At 41.8% G+C, this 11,878-nt stretch overlaps 1 protein-coding gene across 3 annotated transcripts in view; it reads right to left on the reverse strand.

The window, feature by feature from the left end:
* The window catches only part of LOC128696644 (uncharacterized), a 12,156-nt gene extending 783 nt beyond the window's left edge, over nucleotides 1-11,373 (reverse strand). The window contains exons 1-4 of one of the 3 annotated variants that reach the window (XM_053787966.2): nucleotides 10,984-11,156; nucleotides 8,654-9,003; nucleotides 7,659-7,741; nucleotides 1-199 (exon numbers count right to left, since the gene is read on the reverse strand). The exon at nucleotides 1-199 is cut by the window's left edge and continues 783 nt beyond it. In XM_053787966.2, coding sequence (XP_053643941.1) covers nucleotides 195-199; nucleotides 7,659-7,741; nucleotides 8,654-9,003 — 438 coding nt within the window. In that variant the 5' untranslated portion in view covers nucleotides 10,984-11,156 and the 3' untranslated portion in view covers nucleotides 1-194. The other 2 variants (XM_053787967.2, XM_053787965.2) reach the window with 2 other exon arrangements.
* Nucleotides 11,374-11,878: the final 505 nt, after the last annotated feature.

Genomic DNA, 11,878 nt, shown 5'->3' on the forward strand with positions numbered 1-11,878 from the left:
ATTATTATTATTATTATTATTATTATTATTATTATTATTATTATTATTATTAGTAGTAGTAGTAGTAGTAGTAGTAGTAGTAGTAGTAGTAGTAGCGATGGTAGTAATGGTGGTTGTAATGTTTGTGTTTTCTTCAGGACCACAATCTTCAGAGTGGTTGCCTGCTGGTGTCTGCAGATGAATCCCGCTCAGCCCTAACCTGCAGAAGTGAAGATACTCATTATAATATACATCACAACTGTTTTATAATGACACCTCCATTACTAACATAATTATTTAAAACCAAAACATTTTAACTGGATGAAACATAAGACTAAAGAAAATTAAGCCATTCCGTAGCAAGGAAGGAAAATGTTAAAAGATGTTTAACCCCAGATACAGGATACACCAGTATGCCAAAGTGAAAATAAATCTTTTGTTTTGGTTTCACTGCTGTTGTTGAAAGGTTGTCTCAGTGATAGAGTAAAGGTTTACACAAATTATTGAATGTGATGGGTTGCTGCAGTTCGGAGGGTCATCCGAACTGTGATGTCAACGTGCTTCCGACAAGACAACAGTTGAACGAATTATGGAAAATGTGTTTACTTTTTATTTTTGGGTCATCCTACAGCTCCGTCACCAGTCATCACCATCAACTCCATCACCAGTCATCACCCTCAGCTCCGACACCAGTCATCACCTTCAGCTCCGTCACCAGTCATCACCATCAACTCCATCACCAGTCATCACCCTCAGCTCCGCCACCAGTCATCACCCTCAGCTCCGACACCAGTCATCACCTTCAGCTCCGTCACCAGTCATCACCGTCAACTCCATCACCAGTCATCACCTTCAGCTCCGTCACCAGTCATCACCCTCAGCTCCGACACCAGTCATCACCTTCAGCTCCGTCACCAGTCATCACCATCAACTCCGTCACCAGTCATCACCCTCAGCTCCGACACCAGTCATCACCTTCAGCTCCGTCACCAGTCATCACCCTCAGCTCCGACACCAGTCATCACCTTCAGCTCCGTCACCAGTCATCACCCTCAGCTCCGTCACCAGTCATCACCATCAACTCCATCACCAGTCATCACCTTCAGCTCCGTCACCAGTCATCACCCTCAGCTCCGCCACCAGTCTTAATGCTCACCTTAACTTTGTGTAGTATACTGAAGGTCTCCAACACCGCCGCGGCATGATAAAATATTTATCGCACAAAGTGTTATGAATGAGTATTGAGGTTCCTGGATGCCAGTGTTGTGTTTATCTGCGCCTCACCAGAAGATTATTATTATAATCAAGGGGAAAGCGCTAAACCCGGAGGATTATACAGCGCCTTGGGGGGGGGGGATGTGGAAGGCATTCAGGCTTAATTCGGGGAACTGGAGCACAGATCCAATTCCCTAAATCAAGAGCCCCTCACCAACATCAAGGAACCTTCCTTGAGGGGCCTCACCAGAAGAGCTTGTGGGTAATCGTAATTCCTAGTTCGTTTTCTTTAACTGTTGCTATTACTTTCATTCCTGCCCCTATGTACTAAGCTTTTTGTACTCATCTATTTGTACTTTACAGGGGTCGAACCCACAGCTCCTGGCCCCGCCTCTTTTTGCTCGCTACTAGGTCCACTCTGTTCCTGCCCCATGAGCCTTCTTAAGAATATATTAATACATGTAAACTACATTTTGTAGTACTACAGAGAGAAATGAAGCTTTTTTATGTATGGATCCTGTAAGTGTGTCTGTGTGCACGTACTGTACATGTGTGGGCTTCTGTGGTGTTTACGTTCCTCTGTGTGTGTGTGATCACTCGTCTGCCCAGCACGTTCACTACATTGCGTCAGCATCATACCTAATAATATACGAGAAGAGACTTTCTAGGCGTCATAATGTAGAACTGTACTATCGAAGAAAACGAAGATTTGGCGAGATGAAAGAAAACGAAGATTTGACGAGACCAAAGAAAATGGAATCGTGACGAAATTATAGAAAATGAGTGTCTGCTATCTAGAATTATGGGGGTAACTAAAACCATAGTGGAACACCTGATGATACCCCGCATCATCTTACTAGTCTTCCAGCTCAGGCTGACACACTTCATTGCGCTAGTAAACCCATCCTCTGTGATAGAATATGACGAGGGAACACGACTCGCTTGTATATAGCCACACACCGGGTGCTCCCACCCCATAGTGCAATTACTAGTGAGAGACTGGTGCTATTTTTAATTTGTATTTTTATATTATTAGATTAAACCTAGTTGTACTATAGCTCATTCTAGCTCAATACATAGTCAATACCAAATTCACTATATTAGACCATAGTGCAATTACTAGTGAGAGACTGGTGCTATTTTTAATTTGTATTTTTATATTATTAGATTAAACCTAGTTGTACTATAGCTCATTCTAGCTCAAAACATAGACTCCACAAAAGTCATTATATTAGACCTTAGTGCAATTACAAGTGAGAGTCTTGTTCTATTTGTAATTTGTATTTTTATATTACTAGTTTATACCTAGTTGTACTTTAGTTCATTCCAGCACAACACATAGACAACATCAACTTCATTATGTGTAGTAGTGACTATACTCTATATGACCAAAATACTCTAGCTATATACTTGCCCAAACTTCCTACCACTACAGATATCAGTACTAGAACTCAACACACAACTCAGGATATAAATAACCATAATTTAAACCTAGAAGATGATTGATCACGTTGACCCTGATCTAAACCTCCATAATCTGACACCCAATCAAAACCTATTGGAAAGTAACTGCCTTTATTACACAGCATCACAAGCCAGCACTATCCTAAACAATGCTAAAAGTCTATCAGTACTTAACTACAACATCAGGTCCTTAAGCAAACACTATGATGACCTCCTAGCACTCCTTGAATCACTAAAGACACCCTTCTCCTGCGTTATTCTTACTAAGACCTGGCTTAAGCAGGACACAATAGATATCTACCCTCTACCAGGATACACAGCAATTCACAACTGCAGACCAAACCAAGTTGGGGGTGGTATTGCAATCTATTACTCTAACCAATTATCTTGTACTAGCACCATGTGCTTTAGTGATGAATATGGGGAATACATTTTTGCTAATTTTTCTGTAAAAAACCTTAAGACACCTATAACAATCGGTGCCATTTACCGGATACCTCACACAAACATCCCAAATTTCAGTGAGAAATTAAAGTCACTAATAACAAACAGGCAAATGAATAAGCACCACCTTCTCTTAGCTGGAGACTTCAACATCAACCTTGGCTTACTAGATGATCACACTTCTCATACCAACAATAACTAAACCAACCAGGCTCACTGAGACAAGTGCAACCTTAATAGACCACATATGGACCAATATACTAGCCCCCCTTAAATCAGGGATAATCACAGATAGCACTACAGACCACTACCCTACCTTCCTCCTGACAAACATTAGTAAACCACCACTTGAATACAACAAAGTCTCATTTAGACTCCATGATGAGGCCTCAGTAAGGAAGTTCACAGCTGATCTAGAGACTGTTGACTGGCCTACAGAATTCTCCAAGGCCAATGGTATTGATGACTGGACTATACTTAGACTATACAACAAACATTGTCCTATAAAAACGAAACAGATCACAAACAAACGGCTTGGTTGCCCATGGCTAACCAGCACCATTCTGAAATCCATTGACAAGAAACACCAATATGAAAAGCAATATAGACAGGGCTTAACACACAAAGATATTCTTAAACACTATTCATCAGTTCTCACCAAAGTAATAATGAAAGCCAAACAACTATACTACTCCAGTAGATTCACAGACACTAGAGGAGATATAAAAAAGACCTGGAAAACACTCTCTCAGATTCTAGGGACCCACAAACTGAAAAAAAAAACAAGAATATTGTCCTACCTAAACCTAATGAAACACCACTACATCCCACTGACACAGCTAACAAGATAAACGACTTCTTCTCAACCATAGGATCTAATCTCGCCAATAAAATCCCACATACCAATGCCCATGCCAGGGACTACCTAGATGGGAATTTCCCAAATTCCTTCTATCTTGCACCATCTGAGCCCACGGAAGTCACCGAGATTATAAAGTCACTTAAAAATAACTCAGGGAATCTGTTTCATGTCCCACCATTACTGTACAAGCGAGCGGCCCATGTCCTTTCGCATGCTATTTCATTATTTTTTAACAAGTCACTAGAAACTAGCTCCTTCCCGAAACTACTCAAGATGGCAAGGATTACACCAATACATAAAGGTGGTGACCCTACAGACTTAAACAACTATAGGCCAATATCTAACTTACCATTGCTATCCAAAATCTTTGAGAAACTCGTGCACAGGAGACTGTATTCATTCATAACGGCACAAAACATACTCAACCCCTGCCAATTTGGATTCAGGAAAAATAAAAGCACTAATGATGCAATCATAAAAATGCTAGATCTGCTTTACACAGCATTGGAAAATAAGGAATATCCACTAGGAATTTTTATTGACCTAAGAAAAGCTTTTGACACAGTAGACCACGACATCCTACTCCACAAACTTGACCATTACGGTATAAGAGACCATGCGCTTGCTTATTTCAAATCTTACCTTACTAATAGGTATCAGTATGTCACCATTAAAAACACAGCATCAACAACACGGCCACTTGATACTGGAGTTCCGCAGGGAAGTGTCCTTGGTCCCCTGCTCTTCCTCATATACATCAATGATCTTCCAAACGTATCCCAACACCTGAAACCCATTCTCTTTGCTGACGACACGACTTATGTCATCTCTCACCCTAATCTTGCCACCCTCAACACCATTGTTAACGAGGAGCTGATCAAAATATCGACTTGGATGACAGCCAATAAACTTACGCTTAACACTGACAAAACCTACTATATTATGTTTGGTAGCAGAGCAGGAGATGCACAAATTAACATTAAGATCGACAACACTCTAATTACCAGACATAATGAGGGCAAATTCCTAGGCCTATTCCTTGACAACAACCTGAATTTCAGCACCCATATCCAACATATAACCAAAAAAGTATCCAAAACGGTTGGGATTCTCTCCAAGATACGATACTACGTGCCGCAAAATGCCCTTCTCACACTATACCACTCGCTTATTTATCCATACCTCACCTATGCTATTTGTGCTTGGGGATCAACTGCAGCAACACACCTAAAGCCAATAATAACCCAACAGACACATTCATCACCTTCAAAACTACCATTAGAAAACATCTTATCTCCCTGATACACCCCGTCAACTAACTACACGAATACCACCTGGTGGTTCACACTTACACTCACTCACCCATTTGACCATAAACAGAAATATTAATCTCAATCTTAAAATAATGAATCCTGTGATACTCCAATACTGAAACTATGTACTGTGCCAAAACAAAAGCATTCACATTGCTAAACTCACAATCTAGTATTTAGTCACTTAGCCATAATACCAGCTTACCTCATAATTTGTAATATTTTAAAATTAAGAATTAAACTAAGTCTGCCCGAAATGCCTAGCCATGCTAGGTGTTCTAGTGGTACACTCTGTAATCATTATTTTACTACATGTAAACCACACAATAACCAAATTCTGTAAACTCAGCATTGTAATCCTTATAGAGAATAAACTTTGAATTTAAATTTGAATTTGATATTGCAGCATTAAATGAATTCCAAAGGATGAGGAACAGAATACAGAGACTTATAAAAGGAGCAAAGACAAAGCACTATTGCTCAAAAATTGAAGAGTATAAGCATAACCCCAGAAAGCTCTGGCAACAGTTAAAACAGTTGGGGTATAGCCATAAGCCAGTAGATAGGTCTAACATAGTACTCACTATCGATAAAGAGGTATGCCACGAAACATCTAAGGTGGCAAATTGCTTTAATTCCTACTACACATCTGTTGCATCAACACTAGTAAGTAAACTACCAGCTGCATCAAATACCTTTAACACAGACTCTGATAAGTTTCAAACATACTATACCAATAAAGGGGTAACCCCAAACAGTTATCAGCTAGTAAGTGTATCTCCTGACTTTATTCAAAAAGAACTAAGCAGGTTAAACCCAACTAAGAGCACAGACCCTGATAACATCCCGTCTAAGTTCCTAAAAGATGGTACTTCTGAATTGTCAATCCCTATTGCTCACATAATAAATCTGCCAATCACCACTAACACCGTACCAGATGGGTTCAAGGAGGACAGAGCTACTCCTCTCTTCAAGAAAAATAGTAGGTCTGATGTCAGCAACTATAGGCCTGTTAGTATACTCAGTGTAATATCCAAAATTCTAGAGAGGGCGGTGTACTGTCAAGTAGTTAAGTACCTTAATGACAACAACATTCTCCATAGCTATCAATCAGACTTTAGAAGATCCTACTCAACCGACACTTCCCTAATTAATCTGATGGATTACATGAGAAATGAAATGTCAATGGGGAACCTCATAGGTATGGTAACCTTAGACCTACAAAAGGCCTCCGATACTGTCAACCACAATATATTATGTAAGAAACTTCAAACTATCGGTATAGGTTCTGTAGACTGGTTTAAGTTCTACCATAGCAACAGTCCATCAATCTTGAAAAGATTATTAGACTGACCACATCGACTCAAGGCTGAGGGACTGATTACCTCAAACTCCTCCTGTTCTTCATCTTTCTCCTTTGTATGGACTGATGAAGCCACTGTGTGGCGAAACGTTTCCTCATTAAAGATACCCAAGTGTTGCATATGTGTCTAATTTACCAACTTGTCGGTTCTCTGAACCATTCATCTACATTACTTATAACTCACTATATAGCCACACACTGGATGTTCACACATATCCAGAAAATTATTTACTATTGGAGAATATGTTGAGTGAGTTGCATGTGCACTTGGTCCTTGTTGCTGTAGTTAACACAGACCAGCTCTCTCCTCCTGCCCATAAACGAAAAATTACCTAAGAATGGCTAACAGGGTATTACATTTCTGTTTTTTTTCCAATAGGACCTTGCAGGTGGTGTCAGTTTCAAGACAGTTGAAAGAGACATTCTCGAGATATTTTCGGTACATGGAGGAGAAATGCACATGGCACCTATTCTTACGCAGGTGATACCTGAAGGATGTTTTTGGGGAGAAGGGAAGAAATCAACGTCCCAGACAAGGTCCTCAAGGTTGTGTGATAGAGATAACCGAGAATATATGTCAGCAATAATCAGTGAAGATGGGAAAATTGTCGAGTGATTTAGTGAATAATTGACATTAATGTAGAGCAAGAAAGAGCTGAAGTCGTTTGCTTTTACCGTGGTTCAAGAACTCTGAAAGTCTGGTCGCAGACCGGGCCGCTGGGGGCGTTGACCCCCGAAACCCTCTCCAGATATATAAACTGCTCTCCTTTGGCTGTTTACTCCTGTCCCTGTGCAGTACTGCATTTATATGTGCTATTGCATATTACAGTTGGTTAAATAAGGTTAAATGACGTTAACCAAATCTATCAAAGCCTAAATATATGTAGAGACATCAGCTTAAGCAAATGCAATATTTTCCGTCGTATAAGACGCATCTTCGGATTAGACGCATTCTAATGCAAGGATATTTTTGTGGAATAATAATAATGATGATAAAAATAATAATATGAGGACTTACCATAGATAACCAAGTTTCTATTAACAGTGTCCAAAAAGCGGTTGACAACATCCCGTCCACTGGTCATCACGTTATTGGTAATCCTGGAAAAATATATATCTTACAATACCTCTAATATGGAAGAACATGCATGTTATATGCTATATTGAAACTTGCTTCTTATAGTATATTATATATCTAAGCATGTTATATGTTGTGCTACATGACCCAATACATTTAGCGCCTCCCTTTGATAATAATAAAAAAATATATATGATGTATGTTGTAAGTATATTACATTGTATGCTATGGTTAAACATGCTTGATATATGGTATATTTATGAATATGCTTGTTATAATACATTCTACTGGGAGTTCCTTAGGTCAGGAATCATTGGGCAGAAGTTTGTTATTGCGTTTAAGAGCCCATGACGCCTGAGTGGGGAGGAAGGTAATTAGATGATCCTATTGGGAGGACGCCTGGTCTGGGACCTGACCGTGGGGGCGCTGACCCCCGGAACACCTCAGGGAGGAAATTGAAACAGGAGTAAAGAACAAAAAAAGCCAGTTTAACACACAAAAAAGAATAAGAAATCATGATTTCGTGGGTGGAACAAGTTACGAAAGCACTCAGGAATACTCTCCAGGTAAACTCCAGGTAGGTAGGAGAGGAACTTTACGACGATGATGTTTCCGTCCATCCTGGATCATTGTCAAGTCCGTTGTCTTGACAATGGTTCAGGACGGAGCAAAACGTTGTTACAAGGTTCCTTCTTTAAATGGATACTAGAAATATTTCCTTTTAAATAGTGGTAGACAGGTAGAATATGATCTAAAAGGAGGTGTATACAGTGGTATACAGGTGGAATATGATCTAAGAGGTGGTGGTTAATACAGTGGTAGACTGGTGGAATATGATCTAAAACACGTCGTTTAGAAACACCGGTTTTAGTGGACAGAGATTACAGATAAAGTTCTAGCTCAGAGTAGGTTACGAAACAGTAATGACAGCTTACCTGTAGAGAGAGTCGCTTGCTCCTTGAAAGAATCCTGTGGTGGTGTCCGCGAAGTTGCCTAACACGTTGCTGTTCGTAGCTGTGCTGCCCGTTGAGCTCAGCGGTGTGAACAGACTGTTGCTAGGGGTGATGTCTGTCAGGGAATTGAAGAAGGGAAAAGCACTGTTGCTCGAGGTGCTTCCTGTTAGAGAGTTAAAGGAGGGAAAAATGCTGTTGCCGTTTGGTGTGGGAAACTGGTTCAACAGACTGTCGAGGAAGGTTTGGTCCTGTTGTGGGCGGGACTCACAGACGCATGCCCACACGCCCACTGCCACCACTGCTGTCAGCACCCGAGCTCCACTGACCTGCATCTGTGGAGTAAAACATTAGGCTGGGGAAAGTGCTCGAGTCTTTGTTTGGAGCCTCACTTGACCGACCCATCTGTAGATGGTGGTGATGCTAATGATGGGGGGTTGGTTGTTGTTGATTGTGGTCAATGTGGCTGTGATTGTTATTGCTTGTGTCACATGTATGGAGGACTCGTGCAATGAAACTATGAAAATAATAATTTAATAGTAATAATTTTAATATTGTTATTATTAAGAATAGTGGTAACAGGATTCATAAGTAGATATTGCGCGCGCAAACACACACACACACACACACACACACACACTAACACACACACACACACACACACACACACACACTAACACACACACACACACACACACACACACACACACACACACACACACACACACACACACACACACACACACACAAGCACTAAACTACAGACCAATGTCACTAACATGTATAGTATGCAAAATCATGGAGAAGATTATCAGAAGAGTGGTGGAGCACCTAGAGAGGAATGAGCTTATCGACGACAACCAGCACGGTTTCAGGGACGGGAAATCCCATATCACAAACAGAAGTAAGACAAGAGAGAGAGGGGTGGGTAGACTGCATTTTCTTGGACTGTAAGAAGGCGTTTGATACAGCTCCACACAGGAGATTAGTGCAAAAGCTGGAGAACCAGGAAGAGATAACAGGGAAGGTATTGCAGTGGATCAGGGAATACCTGTCGGGAAGACATCAGCGAGTCATGGTACGTGGCGAGGCGTCAGAGTGGGTGCCTGTGAAGAGTGGGGTTCCACAGGGGTCAGCCCTAGGACCGGTGCTGTTTTTGGTGCATGTGAACGACATGATAGAAGGAATAGACTCAGAAGTGTCCCTGTTTGCAGATGATGTGAAGCTGATGAGAAAAATTCAGTCGGACAAGGACCAGGCGGAACTACAAAGGGATCTGGACAGGCTGCAGGTCTGGTCCGGAAACTGATCCCTGGAGTTCAACCCCACCAAGTGCAAAGTCGTGAAGATTGGGGAAGGGCAAAGAGGACCTCAGACGGAGTATGTAGCACCAGTTTAGAACCCATACGTAGCCAAACATGTAAGGAAATTGGAGAAAGTGCAAATGTTTGCAACAAGACTAGTCCTCCCGGAGCTAAGGGGTATGTCCTACGAGGAGAGGTTAATGGAAATCGACCTGACAACGCTGGAGGACCGGAGAGACAGGGGGGATGTGATAACGATATATAAAATACTGAGATGAATTGACAAAGATGGGACACAGCAACAAGGGGTCACAATTGGAAGTTCAAGATTCAGATGAGTCACAGGAATGTTAGAAAGTCTTTCCTCAGCCATAGAGTTGTCAGGAAGTGGAATAGACTGAAAAGTGATGTAGTGGAGGCAGGAACCATACATAACTTTAAGCAGATGTATGATAAAGCTCATAGAGCAGGGAGGAGGACCTAGTAACAACCAGCGAAGAGGCGGGGCCAGGAGCTATGACTCGACCCCTGCCACCACACACACTCATCCATCAAACAACTTCCCATCTACAAAACAAACATAACACTGGCCATTTTCGTCTGAGTTTGCCTCTTTTAGATTATTTTTTTAAGCTTATCGTCTTACAAGACGCACAAACACGCAGTTTTAAACACCTCGTCTTATAAGACGCACACACACACACGCAGTGTTAAACAACTCTTCTTGCAAGACGCACACACGGAACACAATCGTCTCATCTTAGAAAATCAGCGCACGAGATACCCATGAACTTCCCATCTTACAAGATGCACTTCAAGTAAGTTCCGATATTTCATGGGATGCACACAAACTCGTAAATAAATCACTTCAGGAGTTGCAAGATGCAGGCATGCACATATCCAGCGAGCTCTCCCTGGTGTAAGGTTGCATAACTTGGACTCTGCCACGAGTGAGCCAGCTCACTGCTAGCTTGCTCGCCCACTGATTTGGCCCCTGGTTCAGTGACTCACTAGTTGCTGCTGGTCCGTCCTCCAGGTCACCCTCTCTCTTCTTTTGCTGCTCCTAGCATATTGTTTCTAAACATGTGCTCAGTGAGATACAGAAATTGACAGGTCGATGAGGGGGAAGGGAGAGAGAGTGAGAGGGAAGGAGGGAGGAAGGCAGCGAGAGAGTAGTAAGTAGGGAGGGAGTGTTCGAGAGAGAAGGGGACATTGGATCCCACACACCTCTGGCCTGCCTACCTTTCACTTGAGGAGTCCAACGTCAAATGTAACTTTCAGCAACCTGGAACCTCCTTATATATTGTGCATTGTCCGTCACCAGCAACCACGACGCCAACTCACACTACAACGCCACCAATTACGACGCCACCACCATGCACCACACCACCACCAGTTACGACTTCACCAGCAGGCGCCAGCACCAGTTACGACGCCAGCACCAGCCACGACGCCACCACCAGCCACGACGCCATCACCAGCCACGACGCCACCATTAACTGTGACGCCATCAATGTCATATTTTGTGCGAGAGGACACAGGACATCGTCTCATGTTATAAATTGTATACAGTATCGACAAGTTGATGAGTAAGACATATGTACAGTAATTAGATATCTTTACTGGAGACACAAAGGTGAATACAAAACTGGAGACACGGAAAAAATACAGGTAATTTTGAGGTGAACAGTTTCGTGGCCTTGATAGGACAGTGTCTCTTGATGCGAGTTAAAAAAATGACTCGTAATTGGTTAACCATCAGTTGGTCTACCAGAGAGAGATCGTATACAAAGATTAAGACAGCTATCACCGAAACGATTCGCCACGAGTAACCCTCTTCAGTCCTAATACAGTCAGCTAGAACAAGTAGTATATATCATGCAAGGTGTTAGGTGTATAATGGAAA

The sequence above is a fragment of the Cherax quadricarinatus genome, chromosome 46 (assembly GCF_038502225.1).
Source record: "Cherax quadricarinatus isolate ZL_2023a chromosome 46, ASM3850222v1, whole genome shotgun sequence".
Taxonomy (NCBI): Eukaryota; Metazoa; Arthropoda; class Malacostraca; order Decapoda; family Parastacidae; genus Cherax; species Cherax quadricarinatus.